The 19,907-nt window shown below is 43.7% G+C and overlaps 1 protein-coding gene across 1 annotated transcript in view; it reads right to left on the bottom strand.

The window, feature by feature from the left end:
- LOC146062910 (chitin synthase chs-2-like) overlaps window positions 1–19,907 on the bottom strand; it is a 124,758-nt gene that overhangs the window by 28,706 nt on the left and 76,145 nt on the right. Inside the window, exons 13-18 of the mRNA XM_083174919.1 lie at window positions 13,851–14,030; window positions 12,537–12,930; window positions 11,624–11,676; window positions 7,540–7,604; window positions 3,682–3,792; window positions 1,756–1,973 (exon numbers count right to left, since the gene is read on the bottom strand). Of these exons, the coding sequence (XP_083031045.1) occupies window positions 1,756–1,973; window positions 3,682–3,792; window positions 7,540–7,604; window positions 11,624–11,676; window positions 12,537–12,930; window positions 13,851–14,030 (1,021 nt within the window). The remainder of the gene's footprint in view (window positions 1–1,755; window positions 1,974–3,681; window positions 3,793–7,539; window positions 7,605–11,623; window positions 11,677–12,536; window positions 12,931–13,850; window positions 14,031–19,907) is intronic.

The raw sequence follows: 19,907 nt of genomic DNA on the forward strand, positions 1-19,907 counted from the left end.
TTATTAGTATGTTCTTAATAAACACTTTAAAATAATTCTATTAAAATATGCAACCTATAAAGCAAGGTTTGCAATATTGAATATGACCAATAAAACTACCTAATTTTTGTGTATCTTGTATGTGCTAAGATGACATGGGGAGTCATCTACAACATTTAAAACTATCGTATGACAGGGTAATACAGTAGCTGCTTTCTTTCACATGTGTCAGCATATATTATTGTGGTACTTGTGTAATAGCATGGCGCCGCTACGTTTTCAGCGTAGGCTAAGCTACGCTGTCAATGTATCCCAATGGCTGCCTAGCGTACTTAGCGTAGTGACTCTGCGGCAGCCCAACGGCTGGCTAGCGTAGTTAGCATAGTGTCTCCACGGCATTCCGTCTCTGTCCGGTGTCCATGGCAAGCCTAGTGAGCGCCTCTCACACAGAGCGGTAACCACCAGATCCCCTGCACTGGCGGATGCTGGCGGAGAGGGGAGCATGCAGGCGCCGGGAGAGAGGCACTCCATCTGTCTGAGACGCAGGGGCATCTCAGACGCTCCTGCGTCTCAGTATTAATGCGGCAGGGTACGGCAACCCTGCCCGTGTCCGCTTCAGGGAGAGCCTCCTTTTCAAACCCCCACTATCCACCTCAGCCGGAAGCGTGGCGAGGGGACGCATTACGCATCCCCCTGACCTGTTCATACCCCCACAATCCACGTCGGCGTGGAGATGATTTTATAAAGTGTGACGAGTGCAGTGAGCGGATTACTTTACATGTATTCAGCGCCCCCTCGAGGGGCTCGTTGCACTCGCCGCGCTTCAGGCTCGGTGGCTTTCTGCACTCGCCACACTTGGCGTGGATAGTAAGGGTATGAATAGGCCGGTGGGACGCATAACGCATCCCCTCGCGGGGCTCACAACGCTCGCCACGCTTTGGGCTGCCGTGGATAGTGGGGGTGTTTCAGGAACACATATCTGACAGGGACGCTGACTACGTTGGCCGCAGGAACACTACGGTACTTCTGACAGGAATGCTGACTACGCTTACTACGGAACACTACGCCACTTCTGACTGACTATGCTAACTACGCTGGCCGCGCAAACACTACACTGATTATGACAGGGACGCTACGCTAACTACGTAACGGGCGCCATGCTATTACACAAGTACCATTATTTTTATTATCTTTTATTTATATGGTGCCACAAAGGTTCTGTAGTACCGTATATAGCATTGCAATGTGGTAATTTAGTTAAGTAAATGCAATGCTAAGGTGAACATGTAACTTTACTAAGGTACATAATTATACAATTACAGTACTGAAATGTTATATTAATATAAAGTATGACCAAATGTACACCGTGGGGATCAACAAGAAGTTAATGCATGTGTTTGTACACTCTCTGGTATGATTGTAGTTGAAATCTCACTTCTGTACACTACTACTCACTGTGGAACACGCTAGTCGTGGTCACAACCTCCATTCCTAATGAGATAGTGGAAATTCTTTAATCTATCTAAAATTCATTCCTCTTATGTTAGTGCTGCGGTTTACCATAGCTACTATTCGTTTTCATGATAGCATATTAATAAATCTACTATTATTAGTTCTATGTTTTATTTATGCTCTATTTTCCCACTTTCTGTTACTGCAGAGCAACGTGGATCCTCACAATTCAATAGCAATAAGATATAGTAATCACATTCTGATAATACTTACTCTAGCAAAAGAATAGGCTCTTATTACAGCATGAAGTGACTTATTACTTACCTATGGTACAGAAGGGCTCCAAACTGTACAAGAAGCAGAATGGCAAATGACAGCAAGAACATGAATGCGATTGGCTCGACGTGTAGTTCATCGGTCAGTGAAACAGTCCCGTTTGGATACACCTTGGGTATAACAATGTCCACAGATGAGCCAATGATCTGTAGGATAAATGTTGCAACTATCCACAGCAAATTAATCAGAAAGAAGAGAAATGTTACCTGTCAATGAAAAGAGCATAGGATCAGGGTAATGTAAATCTAGTAATACAGCAATAGTATTTCATTTAATATATAAAACACATCATTAAAAGATAAATGCATTGCAAAGTTGTGGTCAAGTATTGAAGATACAGTTTTCAGAGCAGACATAATAAATCAAATATAAATAGTTGCATATTGTATAACACAGATATATATTATGCTTTTTTCCCCTATGAAAACAACATTTAGCTGGAGACATCTCTTTCCAGAGAATGTTCATACATACAAACAGGCTCCTGTCATTGTAAGAATCAGGCAGCAAGTATATTCTGATGAAAATACCATTTTAATACTTTTTAAAATTATATATTATAAAAGAAACCATTTTAAACTATGTTATCCATCCCGTGTCCCCTACCTATCATCCTCTTTGCTATACAGAATCTGTTTTATTTCAGCTCCTTCCATCTGTCACCCCTGAACATCACTTCCTCCTTCCATCTCTCACCCCTGAACATCACTTCCTCCTACCATCTGTCACCCTGAACATCACTTCCTCCTTCCATCTCTCACCCTTGAACATCACTTCCTCCTTCCATCTGTCACCCCTGAACATCACTTCCTCCTTCCATCTCTCACCCTAAACATCACTTCCTCCTTCCATCTCTCACCCCTGAACATCACTTCCTCCTTCCATCTCTCACCCCTGAACATCGCTTTCTCCTTCCATCTCTCACCCCTGAACATCACTTCCTCCTACCATCTGTCACCCTGAACATTACTTCCTCCTTCCATCTGTCACCCTGAACATCACTTCCTCCTGCCATCTCTCACTCCTGAACATCACTTCCTCCTACCATCTGTCACCCTGAACATTACTTCCTCCTTCCATCTGTCACCCTGAACATCACTTCCTCCTGCCATCTCTCACTCCTGAACATCACTTCCTCCTTCCATCTGTCACCCCTGCTTTTCTCTCCTTACTGTACTGTATTGTACTGTATCTGGGGCTACATCCTGCAGAGGGAAAACATTCACAGCCAGGGTAGAATAAAGGCAAATGGAACACTGAACTCCAGTAAGGTATGGGTGAGGTGGGCTATCTTTTAGGGTATGAACTGAACATGGGCACCATCTTGAAATTGCTCACCTTAAATATAAGTCTGTTTTTTCAAAAGAAAAGGGGGTCACGTAACATGTTAAACAACATCAGAATTTCCTGAAAAGTTTTCAGCTGCAAAAAATGAAATAGCAGTTAGGCTGGTTTCACACACTCCGGCTCCTGCCGGACGGTGAAATCCCGCACGGCCAGGGAGCCGTGCTGCACACAGTAGTTTATCATGGAGGGGATGGCCGTCCTGTGTGAATGGACACAATAGTGTCCATTCACAACTAATGTGTGCTGCACGGCTCCCTGGCCGTGCGGGATTTCACCGTCTGGCAGGAGTCGGAGTGTGTGAAACCAGCCTAATGGTTCAAGTGTTACAACACTTTTTTTGTTGCAGATAACCGAAGGTAACAGCAATAAACTTTTCAACAAATGACGATGTTGTTTAACATATTACGTGACTTTCACATATCCCTTACCCCACATGGATATTTATTTTCGGGTTACTCATCATGCACAGCTGGTTTAGTAAATATGTAAGCCCTCATTAACACTTACTTTATTTCTCAAAGACTTTAATTCTCTTTCAATTTCATGTAAGCCCTCATTAACACTTACTTTATTTCTCAAAGACTTTAATTCTCTTTCAATTTCAGCTCGAGTTTGTTTATCTTCAATAATGGGCTCTAAGTAGTCTTTAATGAGGTCTTCCCAAAATGTCATTTCCTCCTAGAAAAATCAATGAATTCAGGATGTTAACTGTAGTGCAATATCTATTAAAATTCTCAGCGATTTGCAAAACAGACAGGCAACAAAGACCCAACAATCAATAGTCACAAGGAGACCCTGCCTGGCTGTCTTTCTTTTTTACACTACCTCTTTGTATTCTCCCTTTTCTCTGTCTTATCATCCCCTCCAGTGCTTTGTTCCATCTCACAGTACTTGGCTCGACCCCCAGCACATAAAACAGGGAGCAGGAAACAAGTCGGCTTACAACTTCCTGCTCATTAGGCGTAGTGAAAAAGTTGAAATTGAGATATTCAAAATCGAGTAGTGCGCATTTTAAAACATGCGGGGTGCGAGCACTTTTGGCCCTGCGAACGGTGCGAGATTGGCTTAATTTGGGTGCTGTTTTCAGAGTTTAAACGGCACCCGAACGACATCTTACAACTTACTCGACAATAATAGGATTGACCCCATATTCTACTGGATATGCTATTGACAGTTATTCATTCTATCAGTGATGTCTAGCAGTACATACAGTGTATGCCAATCACTGTGTTAATTACTAGGCAGGATTGATCAGCAATACTTTATTTCCTTTTTATGTGCTTACTGACCCAATTTAACAGTCTAATAATAGTGGACATTAAACAAAATGGTTTGTATAAAACTGAACTAAAAACACAACATAAAAAAACAACAAGACAATACTATATGTGCAACATCTTTAACCCCTTCCCGACATTGCCTTTTTTGTTAATTTTTTTTTTTTTCCTCCTTGCGTTCAAATAAGCGTAACTTTTTTAATTTTCGGGCTATATAGACACATGAGGGCTTTTTTTTTGCGGGACAAGTTGTACTTTGTAATGGTACCATTTACTATACCGTATAATATTCTGGGGAATCAGGAAATAATTCAATGTGGGGTAAAAAAAAAAAAAAAACGCCATTCCACAATTTTGCGCTGGTTACGCTTTTTTTGGAGTTCATAGTTCGGTTAAAATGTTGGGTTATCTTTATTCTATGGGTCGTTCCGATTCTGGTGATACCAAACTTATATAGTTTTCGTTATGTTTTAGCACTAAAAAAAAAAATAGCAACTTTTACGGTTTTTCTAATTTGCGTTGCGTCGCCATGTTCTGCGGCTTATAACTTTTTTATTTTTCCACCTACGGACCTGGGTGAGGGCTCATTTTTTGCGGGCTGAAGTGTTCTTTTTAATTAATACCATTATGGGATATGGGCGACTTTCTGATCTCTTTTAGTTATTTTTTTTGGGGTAGGCGATGCGACCAAAAAACGTAGTTTTGGCGTTGGGAATTATTTTCCGTTTACGCCTTTAACCGTGCGGGATAACTAATGTTATATTTTAATAGATCGGACTTTTAGGAACGCGGCGATACCAAATATGTTTATTTTTTTTATTTTTTATTTATTTTTATTTGTGAAATGGGGAAAGGGGGGTGATTTGAACTTTTAATATTTTTTTATTTTTTTTTTATTTTTAAACTTATTTTTTTTTTTTTTTTACTTTTACTACAAGGCCCCCTAGTGTACTTGACCACTAGGGGGCGCGATCGCCTGTACTAGGTTCAGCCATAGAGCTCTATGGCTGAACATAGTGATTTTCAGCACTTTCTATTACATCCTGCCTCAGGCAGGATGTAATAGGAATGCTGACACGGCCAGCACAGGGGTCTACATTAGACCCCTGGCTACCATGGCAACCGATCGGCACCCTCCGATCTCGCCGCGGGGGGCCCCGATCGGCGCCGGAGGGGGGCGCCCCCCCTCCGATCAGCTATTTAAGCACTGCGGGCGCTTTGCCCGCGGTGCTTAAAGGGTTAAACGGTCACGATCGGCGAACTCGCCGCTCGTGGCCGTGAGAGCAGGTACCTGGCTGTAATATACAGCCATTACCTACTCTCTTTCAAGCCAGCTCACTCCGTGAGCTGGCTTGATTCCCCCGCAACCGACATATGACGTAAATGTACGTCATATGTCGGGAAGGGGTTAAAACCTGTTATTTTTTAATCAAAGTTCTTGATTTTATTTTTCTAAACATTAGATTTATGTGTTTATTACAGCATAATGCACTTTAACGTATTTGACTGTTAATATATTGGCTTATCTTTTGCAAAATTATATGCTGTCATGTAGCCCAATCATGTTCCCAGCATAGGGGATGCAAAACTGGGTAATTTCCATCGCAGTGCATTGTACAACCACAAAGTTGTGTCGCATCGCATGCGCTATGAGCGCACGCAATGCGACACGATTGTACCCGATTTTTAATTGTACAGGCACCCAGATGCCTGATTCCTATGTTAAAAGCCCCCCATGCCCAATTTTAGATTGTACACCCACCCTGATGGGCAATGACTATGTTAAATGCCCCTATATTGTTAATGCCACCCCACTATGAAGGCGTCCTCCGACCTTTTGATACCCCCACTATCCACGTGGGACTTGTGGTTCTCCAAGTCCCTGCATGTGGTGCAGGCTTGCTGGGACTCGTAGTTCCACAGCAGTATACAATAGTTTTTCTTTCTTTTTACACCATTTATCAGCTGGATGCCCACTGCCCAGGGGCATCGAGGACAGCCTGGGGCTTCAGCATGGGCAGGTAAGTTCTGGAGTGGGGGGGGAACCCCTTCTTTGGTGGGGCCCCAACTCCTCCAGGACCCATGCTGACCAGTCAGGGGGTGAATGCTTTGTATAAAAAGACTCCCCCGGCTGTGGCATTACCCTGCTGGCTGGTTGGGCCCGGTGCTGGTTCTTGAAATACAGGGGGACCCCTAGTTATTTTGTCCCCCGTATTTTGGGAACCAGGACCGGCCCTTGAGCCTGGTGCTGGTTTTGTAAATTCAAGGGAAACCCTACATGTATGTCCCTGTGATTTTATGAAACCAGGACCGGTTCTTTGAGCCCGGGCTGGTTATGCTCAGGAGGGGGGACCCCACGCCGTGTTTTTTCTTGTACAAAATCGCATGTTTTAAAATGCGCACATTTTTCATGACTGAAAATGCGCACATTTTCATGACTAAAAATGCGCATTTTCATAACTGAAAATGTGCACATTTTCATGACTAAAAATCGCACCATATCGCACTTTTTTGCCGCAAATTTGCATATCATTACATATGCGAATTTGCGGCAAAAAATGATATTTGGGGAGATTTTTGAACATGCCCAAAAATCTTACCCTATTACATTTCGCCCTCAGTGTTTTGCAAAATATGTGACAAATATACCTGAAATCTCATTCCTCATTGCCGCAATATGCAGCAATAACTTTTTCGGGTCCCCCACTGCAATGGTTCCCTAATGATACTATACGCTGTTATTTTTGTTCAATATATTTATGGTTGTAGAAACATACATTATGCCTAATTGCATCAGAATGTATTTTGGTTGATCCATTTACTCATATATATAACTATTATCAAAAACAACTATTCTTTCATTTACTGTTGTATTACTGTATTTTTGTGTTAATTACAGTATGTGATAGGGCAAATATTTACCCCAAACTTTATATTTCCATTTTAAATAAAGTAAATATAATTTTATCTCTGTTTGTTTAGGGCTCTGTATTTCTTTATAAGTGCCTACCGCTTATTCTATGTATTGATTTTATATTAGTGTCTCTGCTACAGTACCTAAAGAATTGTTACTTAAGAGACTATTGGACAGCTACAAAAGACAAAAACTAATTTTTATATATTTGAACCCAAATCCACCATTGCCCACCTCCTCTAGATTCTCCACTTGAAGTATAGTACGACTTGTTTTCATATGTATTTGAGAGATCCAACCTAAATATAGAAAGAGAAGGAGAAAAGATTTATTAAAGTGCTGTACACTTATTTTAGAATTAAGCTATTATTTATCCACTTTTACAAAGAGCTGTCACAATAATGAAAATGCACTTACACCAGCTCTTTTTATGGTAAATAAAATCGGTATAGCCAACAATTCCTCAACACACCCTCAAAATGCCTTCACTAAACAGACTATGGGGTATTCGATCTGTCCCAATAGGGGAAATATCGGCACTATTCAGTGCTGCCATTAACGACAGCACTGAAGGGTGCCAGATCCAAGTTTTTAAAAAGTCAGATCTGTTTTGTTGAAAATACCTGTGGATTGTCAAATTCACGACCGTTCTTCGACAATCCATGGACATTTTCGCCGATCCAACAGCCTGAAATTTCCGTCACTCAACAGCCGGAAGATTGACTCCAGCTGTCCTTACATTCGGAAGTACTAAAAACGGCGGTACTCTTTACCTACAACGGCGACCATCGCGACCATCGCGACCATCGAATGCACTAAAAAACGGGTGCGATGTGATGCCCGCGATGGCCGCGATTTCCCATAGGGACCAATGTTAAAAGTGAGATTGGACGCGATTTTAGTGTTCAATGCCTCAATGCCCGCGATTTTTCCATAGGAAATAATGTTAAATGGGCCACAGAGCCCTAATAGTCCCCCTGAAGTCTGAAATGGCCCCCACAATTTTTAACGGCACCCCACGATCAACGTCAACCCGAAGCGTGGCGAGCGCAGCGAGCCCGCGAGGGGCGGCGGTACGCGTCCTCCGACCGTTTCATACCCCCACTATCCACGTCGGCGTGGAGTTGAGAATCGAATAGTGTGGCGAGCGCAGCGAGCCACCGAGCCCGAAGCGTGGCGAGCGCAGCGAGCCCCGCGAGGGGCCGCGGATACCTTCACAGGTAAACGCGTCCCCTCGCGGGCTTCACAGGTGTCCGCGTCGCCACGGACACCTGTGAAGCCCGCGAGGGGACGCGTATAACTGTGAAGGTATCCGCGTCCCCTCGCGGGGCTCGCTGCGCTCGCCACGCTTCGGGCTCGGTGGCTCGCTGTGCTCGCCACACTATTCTATTCTCAACTCCACGCCGACGTGGATAGTGGGGGTATGAAAAGGTCGGAGGACGCGTACCGCCGCCCCTCGCGGGCTCGCTGCGCCAGGGCCATCTTAATAGCATTATGGGCCCCCGGGCAAAGAGGTGCAGTGCCCCCCCCCCATGTCTATGCATTCTGTATATATTTATACCCCCCCCCCCATGTCTATGCATTCTGTATATATTTATACACATACAATAAAGGCCAAGCTGGCAGCAGCAGCTGCTTACTGTACATTTAATTTTTAAGGTCCGTGGAGCCAGGATATAATATATATATATATATATATATATATATATATATAATATATATATATATATATGTGTGTGTGTGTGTGTGTGTGTGTATATATATATATATATTCATATTACATATACACCCACACACACGTGTGGGTGAGTGTGTGTGTATAAGAGGGCAGAAGCCACACTCTCACTCACATGAGGTCGGAAGGGTCAGGGTGCCGGGAGCCGCGTCGCGTGGTGCTGCAGTGGAGCCTAGAGGTGCACAGCGTGAGCGCACATCAGCAGGTGCCACAGGGCAGGGCACTGGGCAGGGGCCAGGGCAGTAGAAGCAGCCTGCAGCCCGTCTTCTGACACCTTGGTCACGTTGCCGACTGCGCCCGCCCTGCACAGGATTACTGGGAGAGTGGGAGGGGTCGCGGTCACGCGGCGGCCGCGCTATCCAATGGCGGGGAGGCGGCCACTGCGTAACAGCGTCTCCTCCCATACTCCAAGTCCCAGTAATGCTGTGCGGTGCGTGCGGTAGCTGTTGGGTATCGGCAGCACCCGGGCACCACACACCACACACTATGTTGTAACTGTGACATTGTCTGTGACAGTGACAGACTGTCTTGTGAATGCCAGGGCCGGGTCTGCAATCAGGGGTGGGGAGCCGGCCTTGGTGTTGCGGCCGGAGGGGGGGGGGGTTGGAAGGCTTTGGGCCCTTAACGCTGTGGGGCCCTAGGGCAACTGCCCATTAAGCCCATGCGTTAAGACGGCCCTGCGCTGCGCTCGCCACGCTTCAGGTTCACGTTGATCGTGGGGTGGCGTTAAAAATTGTGGGGGCCATTTAAGACTTCAGGGGGACTATTAGGGCTCTGTGGCCCATTTAACATTGTTTCCTATGTAAAAATCGCGGGCATTGAGGCATTTAACACTAAAATCGCGTCCAATCTGACTTTTAACATTGATCCCTATGGGAAAATCGCGGGCATCGCGGGCATCGCGTCGCACCCGTTTTTTATGTACCCGCGATGCCCGCGATTTTTTACCCCAGACGCCCGCGATGAAAATCGCGGGTGCCGTTCTAGGTAAAGAGTACCAAAACGGCCAGTGTGCCCAACTGTCGGACATTCCAACAGTCAAAATCCCAGATTGAATACCCCCTATGTATAACTGCCCTGTTGCCATCCGGTTATGTCCATTCAGCATAATGTAGAGCTGTGACTAAGATGTATAATTCCTTGGTTTGCTTTTAGATACATATGCTTGGCTACAAAGTACAGTGGGGCAGATATTACATCTGGTGAAAAGATAAAGTTGAGAAAAAGTTGAGATAAAATGAAAGGAGATAACGCACCAGCCACTCAACACCCAACTGTCATTTTTCAAATGCAGTTGATTGACTGGTACGTTATCTTCTTTGAATTTATCTCCACTTTTCCTCCACTTTCTCCCTTCACCAGATTTAATAAGCCTGCCCCAGTATGTGCTATGCTAAAAATTTCAATATAATCCAGAAAAAAAAAACTTGAGTTCAATTCTGCATCAACCCACTGTGTGATATAATCATAAGCACTTCAAGTCTAGGCTGGAACCATTCTAAACCTCCAAATCTGCTACGCTTTAACATTTTTTTTATCCTTGCCAACTCAGGCAAGACAGGTTGTAGCCAGGGCCGGCGGTACCCGCTCAGCAGAGGATGCAAAGCAGGTAGGCGCCGGGCAGGAGAGGCGCTGTCCTGCTCTACATCCCCTGCTGTCTGTCTCTGTGGCTGCCGGCTGCTGCGCCTGTCACACTTGATGACAGGAAGCAGCGCCGAGGCACAGAGCTCCCTCCAGGCTCCTACCTAAACATGAAATAGGGAAAAGAATATGGTTTGTCACGTGTGTGGTGCACCTAACAAGAAAAAAGGATACACAGTAAAATTTACCTTTTATTGGGTTTAAACTAAAACTGCGAAATATGACGAACTTGCATAAAACATAAGACAAGGTGAATACAGTGTTTTTTAAAAGAAGCACGTGCTGTGCCTGCATGTATTGGTCTCCTGTCTGCAAGATCTCTTGAATAAATAGTTATGAAGCTATTATTGAAGTCGCCCTCTTATTGATGGCTGTATCTGCCTATATTCAATCTGATAGGGCTATATATAATGCTGATTTAACAATTATCAGGATCAGGTCTGTGTTTCGTGGCTCAGCTTGAGTAGTGCAATCTAAGAGATATGTCAAATCCTTATTGCAGGGGTAGAATTGTTAGTGTTGGCAACTGCCACTTCTCATGTATAGTGGGAGAGAAAAGAGAGAGTTTTCATTAATGTCAGTAGCATCTCTCCGATATATATCACAATCTTTAGATCTCCTGGTGTGTGCACTATTTGTGCAATTTTCCAATTGTACTAGTTACCTCCGAACAGTTTGTTATTAGGGTATTACAATAAATGGAGGTTAACCCCACGTCAGATTATGTATATATAAGCAGAAGGCTATGAGGAGAATGCAAGTGCTTACACAGGATTTATTGTGCAGTTGCGCGGTTCACCCATTGCACAACTGAATCAGGCTCTAAATCTCCAGAAATAGCAGTTACATTTTTTTATAATTTTTATTCCCACAGTATAATATTGCAGCATAAAATTATAATAAACTATTCACAAAAAATAGCTGTCACTTCATCCAACTTACTTTCTTCATAAGAAATATCTTCTTTGTCTTCTAAATCATTTTTGGCTAGGTCACTAAAAAAAGTAGTAGTAACACAAATAATGTTTAATAGAGCTGTGCACAGTCACAATAATACTTCATGGTTTCCAGTGGCATACTGTAGAAACATAATTTTAGTAGTACATGAAGACCAAAAAGACTTATCTATGAATATGACCCAACAAAGCCGGAATAAGGTAGTTAAAAAACAGGTGTGGTATGTGGCTCTGACAGTCTGGATTCCAACGGTCATGAACGGATATCGGAATCCTGACTACTGGTTCTCCAACAGGGGGGCGAGCGTAGAGAAGCCCTTTACGGGCTTGGAGGCTCATCACAGGTTCTCTTCTCCCTCTATGGGGTTCGTTGACCCCCATAAGGGAGAATAGCCCCTGTAAGTTGGGAATTGTACAGTTGGGACTCTGATGTCTGTGTATTGACAGTCAATATCCCGATTGTTGGGGCGCCATCTGACAAACGTTAAAAAAAATGGAAACATAATTCAAACATACTGTATAAACCATAGACTAATATTAACTTGATTCAGTAAGTGCAATATGTAACCTCTGAAAATCATCAGAAGATTTGATATAAGGGTGGGAATCTCTGCATCTCCTTCAAAAAAAGGAACATTTTCAGATTCCACTAACCATTAGACTCAGTATGAGGGTCTATGTAACCAAATGATGCTTAACAACACAACAACTAATTGATAGATGTTTAAGAGCCATACTTCAAGCAAAGTCAAATAGCTTATGAAGTCTCCAGCTGAATTAGTGTCATGAAGTAAGATTATTTGTTCTTGCATAACATCATATCATGGACTTTGTCAGACAAACACACACGTTCATCAAATTCAGCAAACTGCCGTTAGATAACATCTGTCACACATTACCTTTGAGGGTCTGTAGGCTGAACTGTAGGTTCAACTTCCTTTATATCTGATTTATCCATATTATCCTCACAGTTCTTGTCATGGAACTGTACTTCAACTTCCCAGCAAAAGCAATTACATGTCTTCTGGTATTTGACTCTTTTGTTACTTTGATTTGTTTTATTTATTGGGGCTACAGTCTCACGGGTTCCCCAGGACACTATGTTCGTGTTAACTAAGGAGTATATCGTTAACAGTAGGTAGCCACTTGGGACGCATATACTGTATACAAGTCCATATATTAGCAAGTAGAATTCATTGGGGTGTAGCAAAGCTGTTATTAAATAGATTAGTATAATCGAGATTAAAAACAAACCAGTTGGTGTCACAAAAGTTTGTTGTTTCACCATGTCAGCTGGAGAAAAAAACAAAAACAGGTTACTTAACCTCCTTGTACTTAGTATTTTCTAAATATTTACAAGTTTTTGTGAAGTTTTTATTGTTACGAAGAACTGACATGCATACAGTATGAAGCCACGCTCATTAGAGTGGCTCCTGAGACGCCATTCAGTGCCCATTACTTTGTGGAATGGACGCATGAGCGCGTTAGACGCTAGCTCGTCCCTGTCCCCGTGGGTCATTTCGGCGCTCCGGTGCTTCAAATGAGTGTGGCTCCATTGGTATTACAGGAAAGTCTAAGTTTATAGGCAGTATAAGCAAAAGCCAAGGAGCATCTGGACATGTAAGTTCCGCTGCATGAGTTAAATATGTCAGACGTCCTGGCTTTTAGTGGCTGTTCTACAATGGGATGTACAGACTTTTTGTCACTGCTGTATCATTATCTATCATAGAACTGTATAAAGTATCTGCATTCATGTATTTTCCCATAAGTACTCTTGTCATTAAGAACACATACTTTATGCTAGATCTATTTATTTACTTAAAAAATGTCTTATAAAATAGCTGAGCATTGCTGTTATTTATCTGAATTGTGACTACAGGTGCTTCCTTTCCAATGATTCTTACTGCGGTGTCAGACACATAACAGCCAAGAGGAGAACCCAACTGCAAGAGACAAGGACGGATGATGGAGGCAGGATGTGGACGGACTGAGATCCATCATAGGATGGTCCAAACCAGTGTGCCTTTACGTTGTTACTCATATTCCAATACTAGATAAAATGGTATTTATTCATACATGAAACTACAAAGGGTTCATGCTGTCTTTGTGTATAGGTATAATATATAAATATATATATATATATATATAATTTCCATCACTATTTTGATAATAAGGAAATCAAGTTCTATGCTATAGTAGAAAAGTTCACTTACCAATAATACACAGGAATGTAGCTGTCATCAAAAATGCATAGCACACACTGAGGAATGCAGCAATATTGATTTGGGTGCTGGGTTTTGTGAAATAGCACACTCCTAAATAAAGAGTAGGAGGAATGGTTGCTACCACAATGCTGACGTTGGCATTCCATTGAAAAAGAAATGAGAAGGAACCTGGAATCAGAAACCAATAAAATATTTATGGACATAGTAAATAGGGGGGAGGGGGGATGGGGGTGAGGAGCAACACAGGAATGTGTTGTCTCTAAAGCAACCATTTGAAAGGCACTCAAAAGTTTCTGGGAAGGAACACCATCACTTTCCTAACAGGATGGATGTCTCCTCTTCCCTCTCAGGTAAGGAACAAAACAGTTTCTCTACTCTTATTAGTGTTAGTATTGGAGCCCTAGAATCCTATCATAAATCCTTCTACTCACAATACAGCACTCTTCTCCAATGAGCTGCATGGCTAAGAGTAGAAGACAGAGTGAAGTAAGGCTCAGAGCAACTTGGGTAGGATTTGCCATGATGGATCCAGTGACAATAAGAAGGGTGAACAAATACAAAATGCTGAGAACCTGGCTTGTCCAAGGCCTTGGTCTGCCAAGGAGGCACAGCCACGATCCCAAGCTATTGTGCCCATTCCCCCTAAGTATGGGAATGGGCACAATATATATATATATATATATATATATATATATATATATATATATATATATATATATATGAGGAATACAATACTGCCGGCACTCCAACTGCGATAAATCAACTTGCCCCGGTGCCAGAAAGAGGTAATATACAATCCAATGAATCCCAAGCAGTGGGATAAGAACGGCACTCGGAGATATTCAACTTTTGAAAAAAGTGTATTCACAGCATCACAGGTACAGGTACAGGTAACGTTTCGGTGGACAAACCCCTTCCTCAGACCCTCCTACAGCAAGTTATACACAAAAAAATTCAGGGCATTTTGTTTGATGAGAGTGAGTCGACACAAGACTCTGGCCTCTCTATGGATGAGGCATACCATCAATTATTTCGGCTACGCCGCCGTGAAATTGACTTTCAGATGCATGGCACATCTTTGTCAGATTACTTCCGCGCTAAGAGGATCCCAAGGGGCTTCAGGGTCCGAAATACCCCGACCATTGGACGTCATAATCCTGACTTTGTTAGAAAATGGGTCGGGATTCTGAACAGGTGTGCCCTTGACCTGATGGTGCTGGTCATAGATGAGGCGGGGCAAGAATTAAGAACTACCCGCAATAAGATCAGCACTTTCGTCAATGAAAACAACACCACACTGAATGATGCCTCCAATGCTCAATGGCTTGAGAAATTAGAACTACAATGTAAAGCCTATAAGGAAGATCTGGTGAAGTTTAAGAGAAACAAGCGTAGAACCGTCGACCTTGATTATGAAGAGAATCGAGTGTATGGATGGATATCTGGGACTAAGCAACAGCGACCTGAGTCTGGTGATGCAAGGAGACGCCCTTGGCAACCTCGAGGGAATAAGAGCAGAAATCGCAATGAGTCGACTGTGATGACTAGTGACAGCGACTTTGTAATTTCAGAGTCTGATGACCCTTCAAGCTCCCAAGATGCCCCTTTAGACCAGGCCGCCGCTCGACCCCGTGGAGCTGGCAGAGGCCGCCCACCCGCCGGGGCAAACAAAACCTCCGCCATCAGGCGAAATCCAGGACGCCGGGTGGACAATCGGAGGATGTAGTGATGAATCTATCGAAAAGATCTTTGACCACTACTGAGATCCAAGTCCTCAATAGGGGCTTGTCATATGTCCCGACCAATTCCCATGATCCATTCCTTTGGAAATTAGATCATCATAAGTTACTCCGTAAAATGAGACTTAAGGAGTTTTTCCAAGCACACCCGCAACAGGATCGAGATGGTCCGCTTGATAAATTTCTCATGAGTCGATCTACATCCACCTTTGATCCTCCTTCCCAGAATTCTTCAATTCGGACTTTTGGTCGCCTCCTGGATGAGTCCGTTAATAAATTCTCTATGGCACCAGCCAAATTAAGGAAGAATCTCACGTCTGCTGAGATACAAGCATTGAAATCCCTCAGCAGCTATGAGGATATCGTCATCAGGCCCGCCGACAAGGGCGGGGCCATTGTCGTCATGGACATCTTGGATTACCGACAGGAACTTTATGCTCAATTGTCTGATAATGAGGTATATTGTAAGTTGAGCTATAACCCAACCAAGCAGTACCAATTGGAACTTAAAAATATCTTATCTGAAGCGGTTAAAAGTGGTATACTATCTACTAAAGTGTCTAATGCTATGTTATCTGAATGGCCTAAAGTCCCGGCACTGTACTCCTTACCCAAGGTGCACAAGAGCCGTGAGAAACCACCTGGGAGGCCTATTATAGCGGCCTGTGACTCCCTGTATCAACCAGTGGCCCAACTGCTTGACTCTTTACTCCAACCACTTTTGCCTCTCAAAAAATCGTTCCTGAAGGACACAACCAGTTTCCTGCTATTATTGCGGGACATTGGTACTGTCCCGCCTGGGACTTTATTGGTTTGCTTGGATGTATGTAGCCTCTACACCTCCATTCCTCATGAGGGGGGACTGGAGGCTGCATCTAACTTCATTGACTCACACCTGGACTCTCAACTGTTTGACCATGCTTTGTTTATCCAACTGCTTAGTTTAACCCTTAAGCGAAACTATTTCCTCTTCGACGGAGCATACTACTTGCAATTACGGGGGTGTGCCATGGGGTCTGCCGTGGTCCCCTCGTTTGCAAATGTTTTTATGTTCGTCGAGGAGGAGAAATGTTTCCTTAATTGTCCTGGTATTAGCGAGTATCTTTTATTATATACTCGCTATATTGATGATATTTTTATTATGTGGACCGGTGGGGAAGAGAAATTACAGGAGCTTGTTGATCATGTCAACTCTTTGGTGTCGACCATCCGATATACTGCTACATGGAGTTCTTCTGAGGCTAATTACCTTGATGTCACTGTCAGAATTGATGGTGGGGTGATTAGTACCGATGTTTACTCCAAGGATGTCGAGAAAAATACATTTTTGATGGCTTCTAGTCATCATCCTGCTGCCCTCAAGCGTGGTTTGCCCCTGTCTCAAATGATGCGCATATCGCGTATCATGAGCGACAGAGGTAACCTGGAAAATAGATTGGATGCACTTATCCTCAAATTTATCCAGCGAGGATATGATCCCACAACCTTGGAGGAGCAGAAGCAAAAGGTTCTTCACCTTCCGAGAACCCAACTTTTTGTCCCCAAAGATAGAGGTACATCATCCATCTTGCCATGGACCAGTACCTTTTTCACCGCCAGTCCTGTTATTAGACATGCTACCAACGCATTGTGGCCAATAGTTAAGACTGACCAGGATTTACCTGGTCTTCGTTCACTTAGGCCACTAGCAGCATTCAAAAGGGGTGCAAATTTAAAAGATCGCCTCATGCATACGGATATTACCGGTCGAGGCTTACCTAAACCCACTAATATCTCTTTTAAACCCCCTGGCTGCTATAGCTGTCTTTCCTGTACCACCTGTAACCACCTCATTAAGTGCCGTACCTTTAAACACCCACATTCAAACAAACAGTTTGAAATTAGGCACGTGCTTCATTGTAAATCCAGCTATGTGGTTTATATCATCCTTTGCCCATGCAATCTGCACTATGTAGGGCAAACTACCAGGAGCTTTCGTGAAAGGATGGGCTTACACCGGTCTGCCATTGGTCTATCCATTGCGGGTAGAGATGTGGACCAGCCGGTTGCCCGCCATTTCAAAAGCATGGGTCATCCTCTGAGTTCCTTGAAGTATTTCATGATTGACCATGTCCCTGAGTCATTGCGTGGCGGCAATAGAGCCAAAAAATTACTGTTACTCGAATCTAAGTGGATCTTCAGGTTGGGTACCATTCAGCCTGGTGGTCTCAACGAGAAGATCAACCTGAACAGTCTAATATGATTGTTTCAGTGTTTATCATGATTGTTTAATTATATGCCTTACATCATGCCGTTTTTTCTGTTTTGTTGTGTTTATTTTTACTCCTATATTTAATTGTTTTTTCTTTTCCTTTTTTAGGTCATATCATCCATGATGATTGGGGTCTGCGGGGACTTACAGAGCGGCATATCTTGATCAGGGGTTGGTGGTCCCCGTGTGGTGAGTACCAAACACTGGTCTATGACGGTGCCGCATTGTGAGGTAACCAGCAGTTCCCCTTGTCCTATGGATGCTGGCCGTTTTCTTTGTATATGTTTATGCTTTTTCCTGGCTGTCAGCGGTCTCCCACGCTGTGTCTGGGCCTGTCAGTTCGCTGCCTGTGATGATGGAGCGCACACTTCCTGCCCAGTGGAACGCAAACTGAGCGTTGCTGAGCAGCGCACAGGGCGTCCTGGGCGGAAGTGTGTTGTGACCACTTCCGGGAGCGTCTGACGCGGTGAGGACACGCTGGGGAGCGCGGCAGCTGCAGGTAAGGTATAAAGTCTGTACCTTTCATGTGTATAACTTGCTGTAGGAGGGTCTGAGGAAGGGGTTTGTCCCCCGAAACGTTACCTGTACCTGTACCTGTGATGCTGTGAATACACTTTTTTCAAAAGTTGAATATCTCCGAGTGTCGTTCTTATCCCACTGCTTGGGATTCATTGGATTATATATATATATATATATATATATATATATATATATATATATATATTCCATTGACAAAAAACCTTACGGTTTCACATGTCCCATTAAGGCTTCTTACACATGATCTCGCATTTCTGAAACCTGTTGTAACTCTTCCACTCAAACGCCAAAAAGCAATGAAATTCCGATCATTAAGGCTGACGCCTTAATGGACGTGTTCCTTGCGCAATACAGATATGGTACGCCATCACAGCCTGTGGGTAAGTGCAGATTCAGCACTCTCACAGAGTGAGATTGCTGTCACTCACACAATGGTGGAGCTGCTAATTCACAGATTTGTGTGCTCATTGGAATACACACATGCAGTCTATGCAACTGAAGGTCTGAGCAGTAAACAGAGCTGAGAGGATGGGGTAAAAGTAGTGTTGCTTGGGGGAGGAGGCAGTGAGGTGCGCATGGGGAGGAATAGAAATGCATAGATAGTGGGAAGGCTAAGCAGCACTGATGGGGGACTAACGAAGCAGATGGGTGAAAAACAGTGGCACAGATTGGGGAAGGTAAGACAGAGTGATGCGATTGGGTGGGAAACAGAGGAGCAGTTGGAGGAAAGACAGCACTGAAGGAGGAGGGGGTTCAGATCAAAGGGGATAAAGGGAAAACAGAGCAGCACAGATGGAGAGGGGAGACAGCAGTACAGATGGAAGGAAACTGTGTCATGGATGAGGCGGGCAGAGCAGCATGGATGGAGGGGGAGACAGAGTATAACTAATAGAGGGGAATCCAGTGGCACAGGTAGAAGGAAATGGTGGCATCTGTGTGGAAAAACAGGGCAGCGCAGATGGGGAAAGACACATTGATGCAGATGAGGGAATACACACAGCAGTAGGTATCAGGGAAGACAGAGCAGCATGAAGGCGTATAGGAGAAGAAAGTGTAGATGCATAGTAGTTGGGAGTATTATAGTTTTTGCAATTATGAAAGATGTTTCTGGTAACTGCATGTGAATACTAAATGAAATGGATATATGTAGTGCGTGTGAAAGATGTTGGACCCTCAGTGGGATAGTTCTAGTAATAATGTTTATTCTAGCACCCGTCATCTTTGAAAACCCATGCAGATCCTCTACCCTGTCTGGGGTTTTGCTGTCTGCTGTAGTGCTTCTAGCATAGGTCTGGTTTGCAGTGTTGATATACAGACCACACTGTGCTAGAAGCACTACAACAGACAGCTACACCCCAGGCAGGGAAGAGGAATTGCATGGGTTTTCAAAGATGGCGGGTGCTAGAATAAACACTATAGCAACTCAGAGGTATAGACCGTTTTAGATGATTGCAGGTACTTATTAGGATGAGTGCGCCACATAACTGCTCAGACCTTCAGTTGCATAGACTGCATGTG

Source organism: Crinia signifera, chromosome 3 (assembly GCF_055691185.1).
Source record: "Crinia signifera chromosome 3, ASM5569118v1, whole genome shotgun sequence".
NCBI lineage: Eukaryota > Metazoa > Chordata > Amphibia > Anura > Myobatrachidae > Crinia > Crinia signifera.